Genomic DNA, 25,521 nt, shown 5'->3' with positions numbered 1-25,521 from the left:
AACTATATATTGCATTCTTACATTAAGTTTAAACTCCACTTAATCTAAATCAGCTTTACTCAACTTGTAGGGCCCATTTTGCTGATGGGGCCTAAACGTATCTTTTCTTTCTAGGCAAAAATCTGCTGCATTTACAACTTAGTTAGGGCCTATAAATTCCTATTTGAATATTTATCAAGTAAAAAAATATCAATCAAAAGGTTCTTATAAATTAGATATTTAATATGGATATGTATCCACCAAACCAATTCTACTAATTTAGCATGCATTAAAAAAGTCTAATTTCCTCAGAGTGTTAAACTATCATTCTGTTGTCTATTTGGATAGGGCAGAAATGAACTAGATACTAGATGAAGTTGGGACAGTTTGGCAGTTGAAATTAAATGAATTGCTACTAACTTTAACTTTGTTTGTAAAATAAGAGACTTTGGAATAATCATGTTGATAATGGCATCATTTGTTTTATCCTCTGTCTGTAAATTGTCTTCATCTTGACCTTCTACTGACTCAGCAGACGCTAGCCCAGCATCAGGCAGGAGATAGAACTCTGTCCCTCTAGAAGTCTGTAGGATTTGTTTGACAACATCAGATAGATTTAGCTCAGCCTGGAACATAAAGGGAGATTATAACAAACTAAATCCGCCTCAAAACAGAAACATTGAAACATTTATATGTTTATACCTTGAACATCTCCACATTGAACTAAAATGTCTTGGTTTAAGATGATGATTATCCTCTTTATTATCATTTATAGATGTTTACTAGTTCCATAGAACCGGTTATTCCAGTCAACTCATTATCTAGCAAGATAACAAAGAATCTGTTCAAATGTGAACCGGTGTGCTTTCATTTACATAGACCAATAGTAATCACCAAATGTTTTAGTATGAGTGGGCTAACAATATCGAGAGATCTAGATCTAGTCTCAAACAATTTCCAACAAAATGTTTATATGGCTACAATCATGGGTACCAGCGGCTGAGCAGGGGGGTGCAAGGTGGTGCACATGCCCCCCCCCCCCCCCTAAATTCTGAATCGCCAAATTCTAGCCATTTTTTGCACCGTCAAATTAATTGAAATCTAAATATCAACTGGACGAGTAGTGCTTCCACTGATGACCAAAGTACAGTTGTAAAGATAAATTAATGTAGTAGTAGACTAGCCAAGGCGTATTAGGGATTGATGGCCGACAATGTACATGCACGCATCTGGATTCGAATAGCCACATTTTTTTACACCTTCAAATCAACTTATTCTCTTCTAAGTGGCAACTGAACAAGTAGTGCCTCCCCTGATGTACAGTTGTATGGATAATGCTTTTATTGTAAGAAAATAGAATAAGCGAATCTGTAGTTTAGGTCCGACCATATACGCTTTATTACAGGCTTGCGATTCTTTGCACTATTAACGGTGTCACGTTTGTCGTGACGATTTTTTCTTTTCATTTGCTCATAATTATAGTTATAGTTATATTTGGTTGGGGCCTAGAATATGATGTGTGTGTTGTTGTTGTTTTTTTTTGGCCTTGGAGGAGGAATCCTTGTCTTTCGATATGATAAATGTTCTGGTTTCTTTGAGCAAAAGTAAAGAGAAATAGTGTAAATATAAGTCTTGCGGATTGCGGTCAATGTTAGCGCTCGATAAAATAGCAGGTGAGACCCGTCCACCAGTTTACGATAGAAGAGATATAAGTAAGTTCCTCACATGCCATTTGAGTCAAAACGTTGATTTGTATCGACGGAGCACTGGCAGTAGCAAGAAAACAAAAATACGAGCAGCAGCATCATGAATTAACTGTATTTGCTGGGGCATTTTGATGATGAATCTGCAGATATTTCATGCACTGAGCAGATGTCTTTGGGCGTTCGGTTTGATGATTGCGATTGTGTTCGAGAAGACTTCATTTGTTTTGTTCCTGTTGCTCAGAGAGACGCACTGACTGTGTCTAAGGTCTTAAGTCATTGTCAGCGAATATATTAAGTACAGTCAAGACATGGACAAACTACTCGGCCAAGGCTATGATGGCTTCCCGTGAAGACGAACATTCTTCTTCCGTAATTCCCAAGCGAGAGCGTTGCTGCTATATTTCCCTTTGAGTGAGAGACAATGAACTGAGAAATACGAATCCATTCGTGCTTTAAGTCACAACTTTGAGATCTTTGACTGTTTGGCAGATCTTAAAATAACGGCTGCAAGTGAAACCAGACAAACTGTATACCGGTATGTGTAATCAGTGCCTGCTCCTCACGTGTTTCTTATTTGTGTTTTCATTTTCGTCAATTATTTCATCTGTTCTTGAACCAGTTTCCCTGGTGTTGCAGTCTATCCAACTTAACATAGTGGTCACTCAACAGCACATCAGCAGTCACATTAATGACTTCATCAAAAATCAACTTGACCAGGCTGAGGAACACAACAGAGATGGCATCTTGAGAGACTGCTGGCAGAAAAACTTGGAACCGGATATTGAGTTGGTGCTGCCGAGAATTAGCTTGATTTAACACATGCTCCTATTGAGAAAACGGGAGTCCTTGTGTTTTTAAAGCTAGGGTTATATATTTCCATTACGAGCCGTTGAGCCTTTCTACTAGAAAATTTCCTCTGGGATTATATAGAGTCCTCCTACTCGTAACCATCCTCTCTCGTAAAAAAAATCCTGAACTTCTCAAGACATGAATGACGTATCTCTATCAGAGTGTACATGGTCAGGCAATCCGAATAGTCCAAATAAATTATCTAGACATATGAGTACTGTTGAAGTTAACATATCAGAACAGGCGCATGCAAATGAGAATCTTGAAAATTCGTCCACTATGGTTAGCAGGTATGTGTTTCGAGATTTAGAAGGGAGAAGACCTTTGAAGTCCATACTAAATCTCTGGAAATATTGCATTTCCTTAATTAGAATTCTGGCAGAATTACTGAAATATCTGGGTTTTTTATTTCGGCACAAATTCTGCACTGATTGACAATCAGCCTGACATCTTCACAAGCGTTATCGCTTGCACTAAATGCCATAGTCTTGTTACTTCTTGATGACACAGAGATTCAAGGAGCAGTTTCAATTCATATCGATTCATATCGACTCAGAGCTGACACACACCCGTTTCTAAAAAATGTATCAGCTGCCCCATTGTTTTCCCTGGTGTATACAAGACATCGTAATGAAAGCAACTCAATTCCAGTCTCCACCTTTGAATTTTTTCATTATTTTCCTTTTGCTCTGTTTGTCATACATTAAGGCCACAGAGCATTGGTCAGTGACAAGGGTAAAGCGATTACCTACTAAGTAGTGGTGCTATTTTCTTAAAGATTCAACGATGGCATAGGCCTCTTTTTCTATTGCTGAGTGCCGCCTTTCACTTTTGGAGAGTGTTCTAAAAAAAATGCCACTGTGCGGCTATCTTGGTTGAAGGTGGCAGCTATTGCTACATTCGAGGCGTCCGTTTCTACGTCAGATGTTGAGTATAGTCGATGGTGAAAATGGCAGCTTTCCCCAGCTCCTGCTTTAATTCGTTAAGGGCTGTCTTCACTGTTTCTGAAAGTGGGAATGCCGTGTTATTAGCCAAAACATTTATTTTGTTAAAATTTTGGGATCCACTGCGAGTAGTACGCCAACATGCTCACGATTCGTTTTTGTGAGCGCATATCATGAGAGGGAAGGACGGTTTCTTAAAGCCTGGAATCTGTCAGGGTCTGGTTTGAATAGGCCTTTAAAAATTTCATATCAAACTTTGTCAGTGGCTATCGTACTTTTGTCTTCATTAAATGTGATCCCATACTTTAAAGAAGCATCTAGAAATCTTTACAGAGTCTCATCGTGCGACTCTTTATCATGACCACATACTGTTAGATTGTCTACATATTCAAAAGTGTCCTGCAACTTTTCACTCTCAATTATTTAATTATTGTTCTATAAGGCATGCAACTCCATTGGTGACACCGAAAGGGATGCGATAGAACTGGTACAGTTTGCCATATACCTCAAACACTAACTCATTGACGGTCAGGGCTTTGGACTGTAAATCCAGAGAAATGCGTTAATGAAAATGTACATAGAGCTATCACACTGGTCAGTAATGTTTTGCTGGCAGCTACTGCGTCTATTGTTTTACTTGATTTACAAACAGTTTAGAAGTGTCCCTTTTTACGCACTGATGCCATAATGCATTTCGGGCAGGGCATTCAGTCTTAGAGTGAGTCCTACTACCACAGAAGTAGCATAGCGACTTAATGGCATTCAATTCCTGATCTTCACTGGAGATGGGAGCGAGTTGGCGATATCATTGCCCCACATGAGATTTCGTTTGTTCTACTAGCGCATGATTTGTGGCCTCTAATCACTTCATAAGCGTTTTGTTGATTAAGATGTCTTTTCCAGTAACCGTTGTCTAATAGTGTTGGATGCCAGACCTGTTATAAAGGCGTCTAAATACAAATGTCTCTGTGCTGTTCTGCAGTTACTTCTTTAAAGTTACAGTCCCGGGCCAGCCTACAGCATAAAGGACTCGACTGTTCGGCCCAAATGCTGTTTCCATGTAGCAACTAAATGTCTAGCAAACATTGTCGTTCTTTACCTTTATGTTACCTTATCACCGCCACTCATTGATCAGGGAACATGAAATGCACCAAGATACCTGTGTGTAGTCGCTGAATGAACTCTTTATGTTGCCTGTTGTATTTATGTGTATTTTTCTGTTGTGTTGTCTTTATATGAGAAACGAGTCCTTGTAATCACAACAAATTTCCGTAAGGATCAATAAAGCAGTCTTAGTCTTAGTCTTAGTCTTAGTAACCTTAAGTGTGTGTATAGCCATCACATGTCACACAGCGCTGATAGGCAGGTACATTGGAGTAGATACATGATTTTTTCAAAACTTTAATATCTTCGTTAATAACTTTGATGGAAGAAAGAAAATTCAGAAATGTGTCCTACCAGTGAGTCCATTTTTTTTCTGAGGCCAGAGGAGCATTTGGATCAATGTCCAACTCGTTCAGTCTAAGTAATTTATCTATCGTTGATTAAGAATTCCAACACTGATCCAGACATATAATATTGTTGAATAAATTGTAATGAAATAACTCTAGAAGAAAACCACTATCATGGCTTGATTCAACAAGATTACAGTGAACAAGCACAAACACGTCTCACGTGACATTGTTGAAGTACTAGGAACCCACACATGGACAGGACACGCTGGACACACGCAGAAAATAAATGACTCAGTTACACTACAGACATATTCGCAACCTGACCACCGCAATTCGCGAAAAAACCGCAAGCTTTCTATCAAACCTTTGTATTTTATTTTCGGTATTTCCCCAAAGGGCCACAGTATAAATAAAGCAAATAAGAAACAAGATTACAAAAGACAGTTTGTGTGAAAACACAAACTCAAAATCGGCCCCGAAGTGGTCCACCTAGGCAGGCTTCAATATTTTCAGAAAGAACATCCGAATGAAATTATATCAGACAATTGAGAGATAAGAATGGAGAAAGAAGGTTAACAGATCTAACTTTCCCGCAGATCAAAGGATAGGTGAAAGTGAATGTAAATTTAGATGTGAACCTGGCCTAACTAGTTCCCCTTTCAGACCTTGTGGTCTATAGGGCAGATGATGTAAAGTTCATCTGTTTTTGTGGCCTACGGTTAACGAGGGTGTCATGTAGCCAGCACAACGACCAACCGCCTTTACTTTTCCCCAACTAATGTCAGGTACCCATTAGAGCTGAGTGGACTCAGAGGCGCCCAAAGATTCCAAAGTTGAAAATCCCAGTCTTCACCAGGATTCGAACCCGGGACCCCCGGTTTGGAAGCCAAGCGCTTTACTGCTCAGCCACCGCGCCGCCCCTGGCCTAACAGATGTCTTAAAATTGATCTAATTGTTTTTAAAAGGCTCAATCTCTTATTCGAATCCTCAAGATTGCAGTTTGCATTAATGAATAGGTCAGGAAAATGAAGTTTACAAGATTACTATTCGTTTTAAATTACCTCTAACTTATAATGCATACTAATTTGCTTTTTCTCTTTAAAAAACTGCATAACTGATTTTAAAAATTAGATTTTTCGTTTTCAGAAAAAAAAAGTAGCCGTTGCATCAGAACTTTGAATGGTCTAAAATATTGTGATGTCGGATTTTCACTATCTTTTCTAGTTTACGAGATCGAAACGGGACGGACGGACAGACATTTCACACAAAACTAATAGCGTCTTTCCCCCTTTCGGGGGCCGCTAAAAAAAGCAAATTACACACTCGAAATTCTATGAGCGTAGACAAGCCAAGTGGGGGGGGGGGTTGACTTTAAATCCCCTCCTCCAGAGGGCTTTTTTTTTTAAGTTCAAAACCTCTCCTGATGGTTTTGAGTTTAAAATCCCACTAAAGAGAGTTTTGAGGTGGAAAACCTCTATCTTCAATTTTATTCTAAAGCTAACTGTAGTCACCAAATTCTATGAGCGTAGCTAAGGAATTTGAGTTTTTTTTTTTTTTAAAAACTACACAGATTTTTAAATTTAAAACCCCAAAACAAAAATGATTTTGATGATAAAATTTCCCTTTTCGATATAAAATCTAAAGCGAACTACAGTCACCTAATTCCAAGAGCGTAGCCAAGAGTGGTTACAAATTTCTACCAGTCGCTTCATTAATAAAGTGCAGTGAATAGTCACCTGCCGAAATTGAGAAAGACTAAATGTGGCTCAACAAAGATGGCGAAGACGGATTTTAGGAGTCAGTTATTGAGTTCGAGTCTCAATCAAGGAAATCCTATGCCGAACTGGGAGTCGACCTCTTAGTAAGGTTGTGATAGAGCGTCGCAAGAGGTTTGCGGAACATGTTCTTTGACAAAATTAATTACTGAATTTCGCATAATAAGAGTTGCGATGACATGGAGGCCATTATGAGGAAAGCGCAAATAGGGTCATCCTAGTACAACTTAGCGCCACACTTTCATGGAGGTCGTCAGGGCAGGTGAGAAGAGGCAAATTTTTGTAAAAGCAGCTTGCAGACCAATGCGCCGAACGACACGGGAGGATCTAAGTCAGTAAGAATAGCACATAAGGTTTTTGAAATAAAACTTTTTAATAGCAGGATAATGAACTGTAGATACCTCAGAAAATGCATTTTGTTGGCTTTCAATACCGTAAATAGTACTTGGGCACCAACGCTGGGGGAGCGCTGACCCCATTGCTAGCAATTGCTGAGAGAATACACTTTTTCCACTAACTCTAATTCTAGGGTACAATAAACGTCATTCGAAAAAATGAAGTGTCAGAATGTAATAAAGATTAATTATGTACACACACACACACGCACGCAATCACACACACACACACGCACGCATCTGTACATATATATATTTGCGGTGCCCGAAAAAAACTCCTACGCCCATGTAGGAGGGGATGTTAAGGTCATACTAAACAATAGGCTGGGGAACAAATCAACGGCGTGTTCTAGAGATTTAATTCTGTATTTGTAAGAGAGAGGAGAGGGGGGGGGTATTAGAGTGTGGAAAAACAATTGTCTGCCACCCAACGTATTTCTGTTAGTATTGTTACATTAGTACTGGCCATAGACGTCTATGTAGCCTATATAAAGAGTACCGACACACGTCTATGTAGCTTATATGAAGAGTATCGACACACGTCTAAGTAGACTCTTTAAAGAGTACCGACACACGTCCATGTAGCCTCTATAAAGAGAACCGACACGCGTCTATGTAGCCTCTATTAAGAGTACTGACACATGACACACGTCTATGTGGCCTATATAACGTTTAGGATTGTGAAAGGGTACACCACCTTATCGCATAATAAACTAGAAGAGCAAGATTGTTTTAGTCTATGTCAGCTTTTTCTATTCAGTGAAAACTGTGGGTGTGTCGGGATAAATCAATATCGTCATAACAACAAGACTCAATCGATCAGGTTATTGCTAGGGTTCAAAGATAATTTCTAAACACATAATTGCCAAATTGAATTAATGTTAGATAGCCAAGACTATAGACTGGATGAGAGAATATTATATACTAGAATCTACGTGGATGAAATAGTGCTTTTAGTTTGATTGTTGTAATTGTTAGACTTAAAGGAAAATATACTATGTTCATTTAGTCTTTTCTAATTACAATGATATGGTATATGGGCTTTATATTATTATTGGGCCATTAGTCTAAAACTACATCAATGCATAATGACACTAACAAATTGTATATCTCATGCATGTCAGAAACAACATAGAATGCGGATATGCTTTTGAGGACAGCAAGTTTAGAACTGGTCTCAGTGATTATCAAGCAGTATCACTATGATACTATGTGTATCATGAAACAGCACAGAGCAGGTATAAGCCTACCATCAACTAAAGAAAACAAATCTAGACTGGTTTACAACTGAGATTTTCGCATACCAGAGGTTTACAGTTAATATCAGAAAACCTGTTTGAATGAAGCAGACAATCTATAAATAGACTAGTTTTTCTGTCTAGTTAGAACGAAGCCCAATTTAGTGACGTGGTTTGGTGACAAGCCATTTAACACAGTAAGTACTTCTTGTGTCAAAACAATAATCTAGTGTTTATAAATAGTGATCATTAATAGGTCTCTCTAAGTTAATAGGGTCACTGACTAGATTTATATTTTATTTTCTCATAGTAAGAGATAGATATAAATGTATATACAGTGTTTATATTTAGGACCTATCGACTGCTACTTAGGGTATGTTACTCTATGTCTATAAAAAAAGGTCTTCAAACTAATATTTTGTTAGGATCAGTTAAATCTTGTGTCTTGGATATAAGTTATTAGTATAATGTATGCTATGTATTGTAGGAATCCAGAGATTAACTAAAATATATGTAGATTTAAAGGGTGGCTGTTAGAATTTTTAGTAGAGTCGACAAACAATGGATTTGGAATGACGTAGATGATTTAAAGAGCGAGTAATTCTATCTTAAAGTCAGGTAGCCAATGTACGAGCCGCGATGTCTCAGCAAACAAATAGGACCAATCTATTTAGTATACAAAATACTAAGAGAAGTCAGGACATGTAACACATAATGTTAAGGCCAAAGAAAAAAAAATGTCACACCCTAAATCTTGTTTTCCTAATACGAAAATGACATCTACTAAACATTTACATTAACGAGATCAAAATAGCTTGCGTAACCGTCGGATACAAACTAATAGGCCTAATTCTTAGTGTCAAAGTTGTGACTTTAAGGGCTAGTTTAATGATGTGTTAGCGCTGAAGTTGAACTATGTAGGGCCTACAATGTAAGCCAATGTAACGTGTACCCTAAGAATGAGTTGACTCAGTAGGTGTGACGTCTTTAGAACACAAAGTCACTCTGCTAGTTCAATCTACTGGAACAAGAAAGTGTTTGCCCAAAGCTCTTCAAAGTGGATGTTTAAAAAAACATAAATTTCGCAATGAACCGAAACGAACCAAAGTGTAGCCAACTCATAGGAAATATTTTTGAAAGCAAAGAAAATTTGGTCAAGTATTGAAGCACAGATGTGTAGGTCACCTTCAGTTAGAATAATATGTTCAAACCTAGAATACAAAGTGTATTATTGTTAAAAGCTTATATTAAATGAAATTGCATCAATTATTTTGAATCCATCAAGTAATTAATTTTTAATATTTCTAGACTATCAATAATACATTAAGAGATTGGAAATATTTTTATTGATTGTTTTTTGTTTAGTGCGATTCTCATGCTCAGTGCGCTATGGTCCAATCCAGTTTTTTCCAAAACTGTGAACCACTAGTCCAATCAAATGTGTGAACCAGTGGGGAGGAGGGGGGGATCTAGGAGAAGATTTCCTTGCTGCCTTTACAAAAGTATGTTTTTTTTAAAGTTGCTCGAGCCTGAATTCGAACTCGATGTATCGAGCCTCCATGGTGGAAGGAGCTATTCAAGTACTTATAAAAAATGAAGGATTTATTGGTTATACAAAGGCTTATCTCCCTAAGGTTATTACATTTTCTAAATAAAACAAAATAAATTAATAACGACTAATTGATGAACTAGTTGGTTAATTTTGTGTTTATTGCTTCGTGTGTTGTCATCGACAAGGAATATAATTGTGTGGCAGAGTTTCAACAAGATCTGAGAATGGAACGTGGGAGAAATCACGTAAAAGATTCCACACGGACAGACAGACGGAGTGAGCAAATATAATTTTTGTAATCAAATAAAAGCATATAACGCTAAATCTGACTGCTGGAATACATAGGGCCACTAATCTAGCTTTTATTTGTCTACAAAAGACAATACAAAGTACATACAAGTTAAACCAACACAACACATTTCTATGATCTTACGCTAAGTAATAGTTTTACGTGTGCAACATATACGACAGATGGTTGAAAAGAGACAAACATTCATGGAAGATTAATGTATTCGTGCTTTCAACAAGCTCTTTTAAATCAAACAATAAATAGAGAAGATGGATGAGACATAGTTCAACTTCATATATAACACAGCTAAATGTTGCCTATCTACCGCGCGCAGATGTCGACATGCTAAAAGTTATTACGACGTTGATGTGGCGTTAACATTCTCAATCACAACGCTTTATACCTAAATTCAGTTTTGATTATCATCTGTTTCAGACATGCGAGTATCAGATACTGAGATTAGCGTGAAGAATGTCTGCTGTTGAAGAATTAAGTATTGTCTTACAACATGACATCGATGAACAATATCAGTATCAACCAGGGGAGATCATTCGAGGTAAAATTATCATCAAGTTATCTAGACCAACTGCTCTACGCTCAATCAATGTCAAGGTAATAATACTTTCATTTCACGTTTTATTGTGCCTTTACCAAATGTTATACTAAAGTTTACAAACAATGTCCATTTCAAAAGTGACTACCTAGTTTATACACTGTCTTCCAGGCATATGGTGAAGGCAATGCCAGCTGGAAGGATGACTCTGATGATGGTGAAATGTACCAAGCCAAGGAAGTCTATGTAGACGCCGTGAAGGCAGTGTTGGATACAACAAACACAGAGCCACTCAGCCTGGATTATGGTGTTCATGAGTTTCTATTTGATTACCTCCTACCAGAGGCCATTCCCAGTTCCTACATTGGCAAGTACGGGAATGTGACTTACACCATGAAGGTGACAGTCTCAGGGGTGAAGTCTGGAGACACGTCAATATCCAGTGAACCTTTCCTCGTACTAAGGAGATCCCCTCTCCCAAGCAAGTCACTCCAGCCCTTGAGTCTACAAACAACAAAAAGAATGTGGGCTTCCTGCACGTTTGGTAAGCTCTACATCAATGTTTCACTCGACAAGCAAGGCGGAGTCCCTGGAGAGGACATCTTCCTCAAAGCAGAAATCAAAAACCACAGCAGACGTACTGTGACTGCCATGCAGGCATCACTCATAATGGACAGTTTGTTCAAAGCACAGAACCATGAAACTCAATTCAGACAAATAGTAAGTAAGAAGAGAGATGAGTTTGATATAGGCTACATGGAGGGGAGAAGGTGGACCTATGTCAGGCTACCCCTGCCACCGTACATCCCAGAAACAAAACTGGAATGTTGTGAGTTTATAGATCTGGATTATAGTTTTCAGTTTCGAGTGGAGCTCTCTGGGGGTGATGAAATTAAAATGGAAGCTCCTTTCTGGGTTGGAGCACAACCTCATGGATTTGAGGTTCCTAAAGATGAGAAAACAGGTTTGAACATTAACCGCCAGTGGACTGTCCGAGGAACTAAAGGCATTGACTTGCTTGACCATCAAGACTCTGAGAAGCCCATGGACTATAATGATGGTTGGGGAGTTGAAATAGTTCCAGAACTCAGGCCGGACTCTGCAGTTATTACAAATCCTTTATTTCAGCAAAATATAGCGCAAGACTTGAAAATAATTCCAGAAGAATCTATGGAGAACACAAGACTGTGATTGAATCAATTCCAATATTTATGTCTATTGTATATACTCTTTTTATTTTGTACGGAGGGAATAACAATAAATCATCTTTATAAAAAACATCATAGAAAATTTGACTTTGAATGCTTGTTCAATACTACAATAAGAAATCTTTATTTCACAGCACGACAGTATTGTATGTTCAATACTACAATAAGAAATCTTTATTTCACAGTACGACAGTATTGTATGTTCAATACTACAATAAGAAATCTTTATTTCACAGCACGACAGTATTGTATGTTCAATACTACAATAAGAAATCTTTATTTCACAGCACGACAGTATTGTATGTTCAATACTACAATAAGAAATCTTTATTTCACAGTAAGGCAGTATTGTATGTTCAATAATACAATAAGAAATCTTTATTTCACAGCACGACAGTATTGTATGTTCAATACTACAATAAGAAATCTTTATTTCACAGTAAGGCAGTATTGTATGTTCAATAATACAATAAGAAATCTTTATTTCACAGTAAGGCAGTATTGTATGTTCAATAATACAATAAGAAATCTTTATTTCACAGTACGACAGTATTGTATGTTCAATACTACAATAAGAAATCTTTATTTCACAGTAAGGCAGTATTGTATGTTCAATACTACAATAAGAAATCTTTATTTCACAGCACGACAGTATTGTATGTTCAATACTACAATAAGAAATCTTTATTTCACAGTAAGGCAGTATTGTATGTTCAATAATACAATAAGAAATCTTTATTTCACAGCACGACAGTATTGTATGTTCAATACTACAATAAGAAATCTTTATTTCACAGTACGACAGTATTGTATGTTCAATACTACAATAAGAAATCTTTATTTCACAGCACGACAGTATTGTATGTTCAATACTACAATAAGAAATCTTTATTTCACAGTAAGGCAGTATTGTAAAAAGGTGCTGTAGTTTGAACTCAATACATACAATCTAGGTATACCCAAGTAGGGCAAGCACAATGTACAATTCTTGGTCCAGACTATTTACTCATCATCACTACTTCTCCCACTTGCCGTGGACGATAATATAGGAAAATTGAACCTCTTGTTACTGAACTGAAATCTAAGACAACTAAACCAGTTTCAAGATAAAATAGGAAAATTGAACCTCTTGTTACTGAACTGAAATCTAAGACAACTAAACCAGTTTCAAGATAAAATAGGAAAATTGAACCTCTTGTTACTGAACTGAAACCTAAGACAACTAAACCAGTTTCAAGATAAAATAGGAAAATTGAACCTCTTGTTACTGAACTGAAACCTAAGACAACTAAACCAGTTTCAAGATAAAATAGGAAAATTGAACCTCTTGTTACTGAACTGAAACCTAAGACAACTAAACCAGTTTCAAGATAAAATCGCAGCGGTTAAATTGATCAAAAATGAATTTGTATTTGACATCTGACGCATAATATTTTGTTCGTACAATTTAAAGAGTGTAGTGAATGATAATGTGTAGAACAATTTTAAAACGACTAGATCTAGATCTACAAGTATGCCTTTAATTCTAAGGCAATCAAAAGTCCTAAAAATTGTCACAGTGAATATAACGGCATATTAAAGTGTGAGTGTGTGTGCGTGTTAGTTTTCTTTGTTGAGGGGGGGGGGGTTCTAACACGGTTTGTGAAAATGGATTCTTCTAATGAAGGTGCCTCTCTAGATCTAGGACTGACGAAACAAAAAGATATATGTAAAGTGTGGACTAAGTTGCCAATAGGGATGTTTCTTCCTGCGTAAGAACTGCGTAAGGACAGCCGTTTCATGAGAAGATACAATGGGTCATTGTAAATAAGGTGCCTCTCTAGAACTAGATCCATGACTGACAAAATAAAATAACTATGTGGACTAAGTTGCCAATAGTAATCGTTCCTTTTCCAAACTGCTGCGCGAGAAGTGAAATTGGAAAATAGTGTGTGTGTATGTGTGGGACGCGTGGTCGAGAGGTTAAGTACGCTTGGCTTTGATATGAAAGGGGTTCGAGGTTCGACACTCGACTCGAGCAGAGTTTTGTTTACTGAGCGCCTAAAGGCATCACGGAAAACCTTCTCCCAGATAACCCCTCCCCACTGGATCGCAGATGAGATTGGACCATAGCGCTCTGAGCATGAACGTAGCGCTATATAAAAGCTATATTTAACTAGGTGAAGGGGCACTATAGTGCAGGGAGATGGAAGGCATCTATATTCTATATATATAATTCTATTCGTGGCTCAAGAGTTTGGACAAGAAGTAAAGGAAAGATCACTCTTTTATTTCTGCAATCGGACTACAGTTACCCTACGAAAAAAAAAAGAGGGGGGGGGGGAGAACAAGTAGTATTCACCCGTCACAAAATAGCAGGGCTAGACTTGACCGTTTTGAACTAGAAGTCATGGAAAGATCACTATTTTTTATTTCTACCCCACGTAGTTTTAGCGGCGAAAAAAAAAAGAGGGGGAGGAGAACAAGTAATCTACTCTGTATTCACCCATCACTTTATAACAGGGCCGGTCTCAACCGTTGTGGGGCCCTATGCGAAACGGATTTCGGGGCCAGTTTGTGTAGGAATACGGATAATAAGTGAAATTTAAGAATTTGTATTAGAAAATAAATTCGTCTTTGCATTTTATTAATTCTTTACTACGTACAGAACTACTTTACGAACCTTGCATGTAGAGAAGTCATACAGTATATCATAAAAATTGTATTTCCTACATAAATCACGCTCAATAGCAGGAATTACCAAATATTTCAATCTATTTACGAGAATTTTTGACCTCAAGTAATTCTTCATTAGTTTGAGGCGCGAGAAGCTTCTTTCCCCAGATTACACAATTACGGGTAATGCATAATGTCGTTTTTATTTATCACGCGTAGGATTGTCGTTTTCCATATTGAATGACACCCCAAAATGACAATTTTTATCTATATATTCCATGAGATTTGTACGAGTTTTCAAAAGATTTTAATAATTTCCGGAGATTTCCAGGACTTTTTCATATATTTTGGAATTTCTGGAGATTTCAAGGAGCTCCTGGTAAATCAGGAGGCTGCAGGAATTCTGTTCTAAGTTATAAAATGTTTTAATTTAATAATTTACACCTAGAATTAGCGCGGGTCCTTTGAAAGTGCGGAGCCCACTGCAGTCGCATAGGTTGCATTGGCTAAGGCCGGCCCTGCAAAATAACGGCGTATGCTACGCCGCGGGTCGACCAGTACTCTATAATAGGCGGGCCCCTCGTTTGTGGGATGAAAGAGGAAAAAAAAAGAATTTGATAAACTAGAAAACTGTGTTGGGGTTGGGGGAGTGTCCCTCTAAGGAGGAAACCCTAACAGTTCTAAGGAGGAAACCCTAACAGTTCTAAGGAGGAAACCCTAACAGTTCTAAGGAGGAAACCCTAACAGGTTGACAGGAGTAAGACCACTGCTCTCTGGCAAACTCCTGTGTGGTCAGTATGGAAGAGACGTGAGTGCAGCCAAGCGCTCGCAAATTTACCGCCCAGGCTTTCCTCCGGTACCGGTAATGGAGATGTTAAGATTGTTATTAATTGAAAGTTAGAACTCACTGAATGGACAGACTGAGCACTTAAAATTTCACTTTGTTTCTCTTGAATCTCTGTGTCAACCTCTTCTTCTTCAGAATGTAATTCTTTCTGCAGAAAAATATCACAAAGGTAAAGATACGCCATTATATTTACTAATACAAATAATATTTATTTCATATTTGTATGTGTATATATGTTTCAAAAAATAAAACTACTATATAAATGTGTTTTGAAATGGTAAGTCTTGATGTTCTTGAGTGGGGTGAAGCAGGCCGTTTGTCGGAGCTCAATGAGTTACAAACCTTAGTCCAGATACGGAAAGGGCTAACAAACTACATTGGAGGGAAAAACAACACACCTAAAAGCAATGAGTTCGTGGATTGCGGGGTTCTCTAAGGGTAGGGTTACCAGACACACCGCAGGCCCAGAGGAGGACACAAAATAGACAAAGTAAAGTTTAAAAACTAGATCTAGGATTACATTGTATTAAATGAAACATTTCAGACAATCACAGGCTGTAGAACTTGACAATATTTAGTTTCGTATTTCTCAGATATATTGTTGTTCAAACAGTAGTATATAATTCGAGCAAGCGTACTTGTGGAACTCCAGACATGATATATTGGTTTACAAGTCATACATTCTAAGTGTCTCTCACTGGAGGATGTATTTCTCTCGTTTGCTCACTGACACTTATTAACAAAAAAAAAAAAAGCCTTTTCAAATGTATTATTATGCCTAGGAATGCAAACTAAACACTAGCAGGTCTTGGTGTTGTTTTTTTTTTTTTTGTTTCTTATGAACTTTCTTGAACAAACAAACACCTGTTCAAGAAGTAGGTTGTTAACAAATTGTCATCTTTCTTGCTGTCTACTAGTGAGTTTGTGCAATGAATCAAAGAAAATAGGGAAGGAGAAACCCAATTGATGGATAATATCCGATTGTTGTGAAAAAGCCGGACATGTTTACACTTTATGGCCAATGCCTGCGGATGGAGGACATGACCCCAAAAAGAAGAACATGACCTTTTGCCGGACGTCTGGTAACCCTATTTAAGGGCGGTATGGACTGATCAATTCATTAAGGAAGTACAAGGTGACCAAGCCTCGCTTGGTTAAATAATTTGTTGAGGAAAGATATTTACTTATTTTTGAAACATTTTTGTAATGACAAAAAATGAGCGATCGGGTAAAGACTCCCAATCCAAAGAGTTGCTTTCGTGTTCTTTTAGTTCTAAATGTCAATCTACATGGCAATAAGAATTGAAAGTCCCCATACAGAACACGCGTACGACGTAATCATCTTCTTTTTTGAAGTAACGTCTGTAACATCCCCTAAACCTAGTAGATCACTTCACATATCTAGGAAGCAATGGTATAATTGGTATCAAAGGACGCATCGTTTTCAAGAGAAGTGATAACCGTCTGGCCAGGGCCAATTGTGCTTGTGGACGCCCCCAGGAATGAGTTGGCGGAATAAATCGTTCCGCCTGCCTACAAAAATCAGTGTCTACCAAGCAGTGGTTCTCTCAACCCTTATATATGGATCTGAGACATGGGTACTATACAGAAATCAACCAAGACTTCTTGAACGCTTTTACCAAAGATGTTTTCGCGCCATCATGGACCTACGGTGGCAAGACTGCACTACAAACAGCAGTGTTCTATTGAACGCCGGTATGGACAGTATAGAGAGACTTCTTATAGTTCCACAGTTACGCTGGAGACAGCACTATCACGTATGGGGGACGAACGTTTGCCAAAGGCAGCACTCTTTTTTGTGTGTGTGAGCTGAAAGGTGGTAGACGTAACAGAGATGTCCCACAGAAACACTTCTAAGACCAGCATAGGCACCAACTTACTTTAACTGACATAGAAGAGGGTATCTCTGACTGCAGGCGGCTTCAGAACGAGAAAGCTGGAGATTTTTTGTAAAGGCCGCGAGATACACAAAAGAAAATCCACTGCGAAGAACAGACTTAGACGGCAAAAAGAGAATCTAATCTAAATCGACCACCGGCATATAATGGTTATATTTGCGTTGGATGTGGCAAACTATGTGAGTCGCAGCAGGTGCAGCGTATCCACGTAAAATACTGCACTTCTCCTTAATCATCAAGGCTTGTATAAAGGCATCAAGGAAACCTGCTTCCAGATACCCCCCCCCCACACACACACACACACAATTAGAGATTGGACCGTAGCGCTTTGTTTATGCTATAGCATGAGAATTGCACTATAAAAAAGTTATTCGATTATTACAATGCAATTCATAAATATTCATCACCTTTTATTTTGTATTTTAATAATGCACAGACTCTTACAAACACTTAGTTGATCAATTTATTATGGAACTATGGAATAAAAAAAAATTGTGACTTACTTTGTTGACTAAGCTAATAGAAAATGTTGTAAAATGTTTTACATGTTTCGGATGTTCCTTCAGAGTTGAAGATAATTACGTCCTAGTCCAAACCTCCCGCAGGACGACGAGGGATGGGAGCGGGCAGGGTTTGAACCCGGGACCATCGATAAATCTGAACGACAGTCCAGCGCGCAAACCGCACGACCAGGCAGCCATCCAACCTACGATAAGAACCTACGATAAGATGGTGCGCAAATGTTTAATTAGGTCTATTGATTCATTAAAAGTTGTTTATGTTTGCAAAGAAATATTTTAATATCGACCTGAGTTTTCCCCTTGTGGCCAATGAGATGAGAATTTTTAACTCATTTATATACATATAACTTGAAATTTTAAAGAAAATCGTTAGAGCCGTTTTTTGAAATAAAATCTATATAAATATATATGTGTGTGTGTGTGTGTGTGAGCTTGCGCTCCCAGAGCTAGTTTTATATGCAATTTTAGCTATTTTTTAAATGTATTTTTGTTGTATAGGTTAGAGCTATTTTTATATATTTTATTTTTATAGGCTAGTGTCAGATTTTATAATTGTACTTCCGCATATTTATATAGGTTAGTGCGGGATAGTATAAAAGGGAGGTACTACATGCTGTCTTAAAACAGTAGAGTGTACATTTGACCAGTGGTCAGTACCATATCTGTCTGTGTGACAGCTGAAGATCTTTGTGGTCTGTCGTCTAATTATATTTTTATTATTCTGTACCTTGGACGGCCTGCTGTGTTACTGCTTTTAGCTGCTGCAATTACTCTGCTGAAATAGCTGCTGCTTATAAATGCTGTTGTAGATCTATTCTAATTCTAGGGAATTTAGATCTAGTGTTATTTTGTTTCTGCTATTGATAGTTTTGTTATTGTTTCTGTAGATCTATTCTAATTCTAGGGAAGCTAGTGTAAGTGTTATTTTGTTTCTGTAGTGACTAGTGTAGTGTTGCCTAAGTGGCTTATATAGTCTGTTTCTTGCTTTAGCTAGTTGGTAATTAGTTTAGTCTAGTTAGTAAGGTACTAAGACTAAGGTGTTCTTGTTTTAGTGTTAGAGTTATGGGTTGGTTATAGTAGTAGGATATTGTAGATCTAGACTAGTTTATTGTAGTTTGTAGATCTAGGTCTAGAGTAGTAGTTGTAGTGATTTAGTTAGATAGTTGGTTTGGTTAGTTTGTTAGTGTTTGTAGTGGTGTAGATTTAGAGGGTTTTAGTTAGTTGATGGGTTCGGTAGTAGTGATTAGTCAAGTTAGTGTATATATTATATTTTATTATTGTTTTTTTTATGTAAATAAAGTTTCTTTTTGTTTTATTTATCGTAAACTAAAGTTTGTTATCTTGTTCTCATTTAGTTTAGGTTAGTATAGTTAGTTGTCTGGTTACTTAGGCGACTCTAGCCCCTTGGTCACCATACCGAGATGCACAGATGAGCCCACCCAGTAGCGCAAACATCTGCCTACTGTTGGTAAATTTTAATGTTGAGCAGCAGAGAATAGGTCTCTACCACTCACTCGCGCCTGCCTGACCTGCTCACATATACATATATACATAGATACATACAAGACTTGCTCGCTTAAGAGTATAGGATGTGGGGCAGTTCATCATTATTGATGCAAAGATGGCAAAAAGAGGCCACCTTTTTGCACTTACAGGGAGCCATTGAAGTGCAAGGAGCGATGGCAGAATGACATCTTGATTTGTGTACATTTACAAAATGCTGAAGTTACTGCAGATTAGCACCAGCACAACATCGCAGTAGCCAAGCTTCTTCATTGACTCTGTATTCAAATCTGGTCGAATCTACACATCTGAAGATAGAAAGCCTTGCAGAGCTGAACTAAGTCTGTGTCAAAAGAAGATAATTAAAAGAAAACTCCGAGGTTGGTGAAAGAATTGATCAGAGTTGTGGAGTTAATCATCACTGTCTGTTCTATGGCAGATTGACATTTTTCAGAACGCTCCAGTGAGATAGAGACTGCACTAAGTACTTCTAAAGTGGAATCATCCTTATCATCATCATTGGAGTGAGGGCTTGAGAGGTTCAGTTCCTCTCTGGCAATAGCCCTGAACAGAAACTCTGCTGTTAGACACAGTGCATATATGTTGTCATACAGGTCGAGAATTCGTGGTTTCCCAGACTTGTCAAGATGAAGGTCAGCAATTTTGGGTCAGCAAGTTTTGAAAAGAATATGAGACAGTTTCCTCTTCCTCCATGCCGTAGGGGTACTGTGAGTGCAAATTTGGCATGAGACACGCAAAATATCTTTACTTTTACCTATCCCTTAGTCTGTTGGACTGTTGGGGCAATAATAATTTTCAAAATATAAGACTAGATAATATGAAAGTATCTGCACTGTGTTATAATAGCTCTCTCAGGTCTGGGCAGCCTCAGGCGCGGTCAGGGTGCCTCATGTGTTCCCAGACTCAGCATCTGCTGGGACTTTCCCAGCACTCAAACCTTTTTTCCATTTCTATTTTTTTTATTGCTGTCAGAGCATGATGGAAATTCACAGTGCTCAGCCCTCCCTGGTGGGCCAAAGAGTTTGCAATGGTGTTGCCAGTCACACCTATGTGACTCGATACCCACTGCATTATTACTGGCGTGTCACAGGTTACGTAGCACAGGGTACAAGTCAGTGACCACAACAATCTAGGTTTCTCTCACATGTCCCTCCCCGAGTCAAAGCTCAACAGTGAGTTTCAAACTGCACTCAGTACAGCTCCAAAGAAATAGAAACTGCACTCAGTACTGCTCCAGTGAAATAGAAACTGCACTCAGTACTGCTCCAGTGAAATAGAAACTGCACTCAGTACTGCTCCAGTGAAATAGAAACTGCACAAACACAACATTTAAAAAGGAATGAATTTGTTAAGAAAAGACTTTAACAATTTATTAGTCAGTTGGGAAATAAGGAATACCATTGATAAGAGTCACATATCTAAGGAAATAAAAACATAATTCAATTTCAAATTTATTGGCTTCAAATTAAGGTGCTAAAAAACCTTTTCACTCCTCTTATTTCTAGTACTTACAAAATCATTCGTCTTAGCTTTAGCTACAGAGAAAAATGTACACATTTTGTTCTCATAATCCAAGAGTTCTGAATTGATCATGTTGGGATAACTCTTCACTAGTTCAGTTTGTTGTTTATGGAACTCCAAGTACCTTGACAAAAACATAAAATAGAATAAAATAGAGATAAGTGCCTTCTTATAGCATTTAAAGCAATTCTGTATAAGAGAAAAATATTAAAAAATACTTTTTTTTTAAAGACAAAGGGAAAGAAATGCACATTTACAGCAAAATATCTCAACACTGTAAGATCTATTTCCTTTTTCAATGTCAAACTAAATTAATTAATTTCCACTATTTAAATAATTAATTGGTTAATTTTTTGACTATTGTATGTTTTATTAGGGACAATGAATAATTGTGTAAAGTTTCAACTTGATCCAAGAATTGGAAGTGGCAGAAACAGAGTGAACAAAATTTGTACCAGACAGACAGATGGAGTGAGTTGATATAAGCTTGGAAAATTAAAACTGAATAGTGATATGTGTAGTCCTAACAGTGCTTATACTTTAAAAATTAATCTTGACAACAAAATATAAATTTAAAAATTGAATCTACACCAATGACACAATAAATCTATGCAAATAACATAGAGACTAGAAAGAAACTAATGTTGGACATCTAAAAACAAAAGAAACTCATGTTGGACATCTAAAAACAAAAGAAACTCATGTTGGACATCTAAAAACAAAAGAAACTCATGTTGGACATCTAAAAACAAAAGAAACTCATGTTGGGCATCTAAAAACAAAAGAAACTCATGTTGGACATCTAAAAACAAAAGAAACTCATGTTGGACATCTAAAAACAAAAGAAACTCATGTTGGACATCTAAAAACAAAAGAAACTCATGTTGGGCATCTAAAAACAAAAGAAACTCATGTTGGACATTTTGGATCATAAGTTTGACATCACTATTTCAATCCAGGTAGAATTTAAGGTTAGGGAAGGATACTTACGACTCTCTTATTTTGTCCAACATGACGTTTGCTTTAATTAGACTGTCTTTGAGAGCAACATCATTAGCATCTTGTCTCATTCTGTCCATTACCAGGTCAAGGTTGGCTTCTTTTTCCTACAAATATTTGTTTATTTACTTAAAATTATATAGCATTGGATATATGTTATAAAATAAAGGTTATCAAATTTTAGAAATCAACAGCATAACAAACTGATAGCTGAATGATGTTCTAATAGATATATATTTTAATACTGATAAGATTTGTGTAACCTGATTGCTTTGGTCATGACTGTAACGAATTTCTTCCAGTTTTTCTTGGAGTGCTCTCTCTTCTTTAGCCAAACCTATCTCATGTACATCCCACAAATGTGCTGCTCCTTGAGAAAATTTAAATAATGTTTTGATTTCCTCCTCAAGCTTTGTTTTTTGGGCCTCTAATTGTTTCTGGTGTTAATTAGAATAATAAAAGACATTCTTTATGACTACAGTAATTAATAATTGTACTGTCAAATGTTAGACTATTTAAGATTGCAAAAGATACATATGTATATAATAACATTCTGATACACTTGCTTTACTTAGTTGAAACATTGGATATATGTTGTTTGTTATTTTGAATAGAACCTTTTTTTGCAACCTTCATTGGAAAGCTTGCATTATAACATCCTCTAACACATTTTTAGACCCATGAATTTTTTTTGATTCTCTATGGGGCAATCCAAAAGAGGTGCCCCTTCTCAAAATGTAATCCATTTTTTAACAATTAATTTTTATCCATAAAAATAAAATACCTCAGCTTTTCTTTATTAATGGAACAATGCAAGTGAAAAACCCTTCCACAGACCCTACCCCCAAACCAGCACACAAAAACACAATGAAAACGTTCATCACTTCTACAGTGAGGAAGACAACCTTTTAATTTGAACACATAACCCCCGACACACACACCAGGGCAGGTCTTAGGCATGCCTAGGGCCTCCAACTGGTGGGGGCCTCACACATGACTAAAAAAAAAAGAGAAAAAATTGTGACACTTGGATCAGATCTCAAACATAGTAGAGCACTAGGACTCACTTGTCTAACTCTGTCTATACTATGACTCTATGTTCACTAGTCTAACTCTGTCTATACTATGTCTCTATGTTCACTAGTCGCACTCTGTCTATACTATGACTCTATGTTCACTAGTCTAACTCTGTCTATACTATGACTCTATGTTCACTAGTCTAACTCTGTCTATACTATGACTCTATGTTCACTAGTCTAACTCTGTCTATACTATGACTCTATGTTCACTAGTCTAACTCTGTCTATACTATGACTCTATGTTCACTAGTCTAACTCTGTCTATACTATGACTCTATGAAAAAAAAAAGAGAAAAAATTGTGACACTTGGATCAGATCTCAAACATAGTAGAGCACTAGGACTCACTTGTCTAACTCTGTCTATACTATGACTCTATGTTCACTAGTCTAACTCTGTCTATACTATGTCTCTATGTTCACTAGTCGCACTCTGTCTATACTATGACTCTATGTTCACTAGTCGCACTCTGTCTATACTATGACTCTATGTTCACTAGTCTAACTCTGTCTATACTATGACTCTATGTTCACTAGTCTAACTCTGTCTATACTATGACTCTATGTTCACTAGTCTAACTCTGTCTATACTACAGACAATGCGATATATTGAGTTTCAGTTATTGTTCAATATAGATATAGATGGGTAGGTTTTTAATGCATTGATTAATTTAATTTTTTTTGCCACCTTTTTTATTTTTGTTACTTCATTTGAGGCCACCTAATTCACATGTGCCTAGGGCCTCCAATGACGATTGTGTTGAGAAGGAGTAAAGCCTCGTAGCTACCATACAATCGTCATTCCAACTGCTACATATGCATATGAGACATGGAAGACATCTGTCAAAATTGAGAAAAGACTAAATGTGGCTCAACAAAAATGGCTGAGACGGATTTTGGGAGTCAGTTACGCAGATTGAGTCTCAAACAAGGAAATCCTATGCCGAACTGGGAGTCGAACACTTTGTGTTCTACGTCAAAATGAACTACGCACACCAAGAGTTGCGATAACATGGAAGCCAATACGAGGAAAGCGCAAACAGGGACGTTCTCGTATTACTTGGCGACACACCTTCATGGAGGACCTCAGAATAGTGGACACCAGGTGGGAGGAGGTTTCAGACATTGCCAATGACAGATCTTTATGTAGACAGCTTGCCGCCCAATGCGCCGAACGGCGCGGGAGGATCTAAGTCTAAGTCTTAGTAAGGGCCTCCAAGGCTGGCCCTGCACACACACAAATAGAATGTTTTGATTTGTCTCTTCAGCTTTATATCTTCATTCAGGCCTTAAGTATAGCATTCAACTTAATCTGGCCTTATGTATAGCATTCAACTTAATCTGGCCTTATGTATAGCATTCAACTTAATCTGGCCTTATGTATAGCATTCAACTTAATCTGGCCTTAAATATAGCATTCAACTTAATCTGACCTTATGTATAGCATTCAACTTAATCTGTCCTTAAGTATAGCATTCAACTTAATCTGACCTTATGTATAGCATTCAACTTAATCTGGCTTATGTATAGTATCCAACTTAATCTGACCTTATGTATAGCATTCAACTTAATCCGACCTTATGTATAGCATTTAACTTAATCTGACCTTATGTATAGCATTCAACTTAATCTGACCTTATGTATAGCATTCAACTTAATCTGACCTTATGTATAGCATTCAACTTAATCTGACCTTATGTATAGCATTCAACTTAATCTGACCTTATGTATAGCATTCAACTTAATCTGACCTTATGTATAGCATTCAACTTAATCTGACCTTATGTATAGCATTCAACTTAATCTAACCTTATGTATAGCATTCAAATTAATCTGACCTTATGTATAGCATTCAACTTAATCTGACCTTATGTATAGCATTCAACTTAATCCGACCTTATGTATAGCATTCAACTTAATCTGACCTTATGTATAGCATTCAACTTAATCTGACCTTATGTATAGCATTCAACTTAATCCGACCTTATGTATAGCATTCAATTAATCTGACCTTATGTATAGCATTCAACTTAATCTGACCTTATGTATAGCATTCAACTTAATCCGACCTTATGTATAGCATTTAACTTAATCTGATTTTATGTATAGCATTCAACTTAATCAGGTATGTATAGCATTCAACTTAATCTGACCTTATGTATAGCATTCAACTTAGTCTGACCTTATGTATAGCATTCAACTTAATCAGGTATGTATAGCATTCAACTTAATCAGGCCTTGTGTATAGCATTCAACTTAATCAGGCCTTGTGTATAGCATTCAACTTAATCTGGTATGTATAGCATTCAACTTAATCAGACCTTATGTATAGCATTCAACTTAATCAGGCCTTGTGTATAGCATTCAACTTAATCAGGCCTTGTGTATAGCATTCAACTTAATCAGACCTTATGTATAGCATTCAACTTAATCAGGCCTTATGTATAGCATTCAACTTAATCAGGCCTTATGTATGTCTCACCATATGGCCTGTATATTGACATTTTTTGCCAATC

The 25,521-nt window shown here is 37.2% G+C and overlaps 2 protein-coding genes across 7 annotated transcripts in view; one reads left to right on the top strand and one right to left on the bottom strand.

The window, feature by feature from the left end:
• LOC106058919 (coiled-coil domain-containing protein 180-like) overlaps positions 1-25,521 on the bottom strand; it is a 65,816-nt gene that overhangs the window by 18,384 nt on the left and 21,911 nt on the right. For both annotated transcript variants that reach the window (XM_056040299.1, XM_056040300.1), the window contains exons 14-18: positions 22,192-22,365; positions 21,920-22,035; positions 20,921-21,053; positions 15,506-15,592; positions 400-605 (exon numbers count right to left, since the gene is read on the bottom strand). In XM_056040299.1, the coding sequence (XP_055896274.1) occupies positions 400-605; positions 15,506-15,592; positions 20,921-21,053; positions 21,920-22,035; positions 22,192-22,365 (716 nt within the window). The remainder of the gene's footprint in view (positions 1-399; positions 606-15,505; positions 15,593-20,920; positions 21,054-21,919; positions 22,036-22,191; positions 22,366-25,521) is intronic.
• On the top strand, positions 7,825-12,024 carry LOC106051105 (arrestin domain-containing protein 2-like). Of its 5 annotated transcripts, none has more exons than XM_013206234.2 (4): positions 7,825-7,925; positions 8,227-8,537; positions 10,617-10,793; positions 10,906-12,024. In XM_013206234.2, the coding sequence occupies exons 3-4, from the start codon at positions 10,653-10,655 to the stop codon at positions 11,923-11,925; spliced, it is 1,161 nt and encodes a 386-aa protein (XP_013061688.1). In that variant the 5' UTR covers positions 7,825-7,925; positions 8,227-8,537; positions 10,617-10,652; the 3' UTR covers positions 11,926-12,024. The 5 variants fall into 5 exon arrangements, with proteins under 5 accessions (XP_013061688.1, XP_055896280.1, XP_013061687.1 ...); XM_056040305.1 differs by lacking the exon at positions 7,825-7,925 and adding an exon at positions 9,860-9,974 and having other exon boundaries at positions 7,993-8,537; XM_013206233.2 differs by lacking the exon at positions 7,825-7,925 and having other exon boundaries at positions 7,994-8,537.

Source organism: Biomphalaria glabrata, chromosome 9 (assembly GCF_947242115.1).
Source record: "Biomphalaria glabrata chromosome 9, xgBioGlab47.1, whole genome shotgun sequence".
In the NCBI taxonomy this organism is placed as follows: Eukaryota; Metazoa; Mollusca; class Gastropoda; family Planorbidae; genus Biomphalaria; species Biomphalaria glabrata.
This window is presented reverse-complemented; position numbering and strand designations above follow the sequence as displayed.

What these genes read in the sequence shown, in the direction of transcription:
- LOC106051105 (XM_013206234.2), top strand. Translation starts at nt 10,653, where the DNA reads ATGTCTGCTGTTGAAGAATTAAGTATTGTCTTACAACATGACATCGAT. An exon ending in TACGCTCAATCAATGTCAAG is followed by an intron (nt 10,794 to 10,905) that starts GTAATAATACTT and finishes ACTGTCTTCCAG; the next exon opens with GCATATGGTGAAGGCAATGC.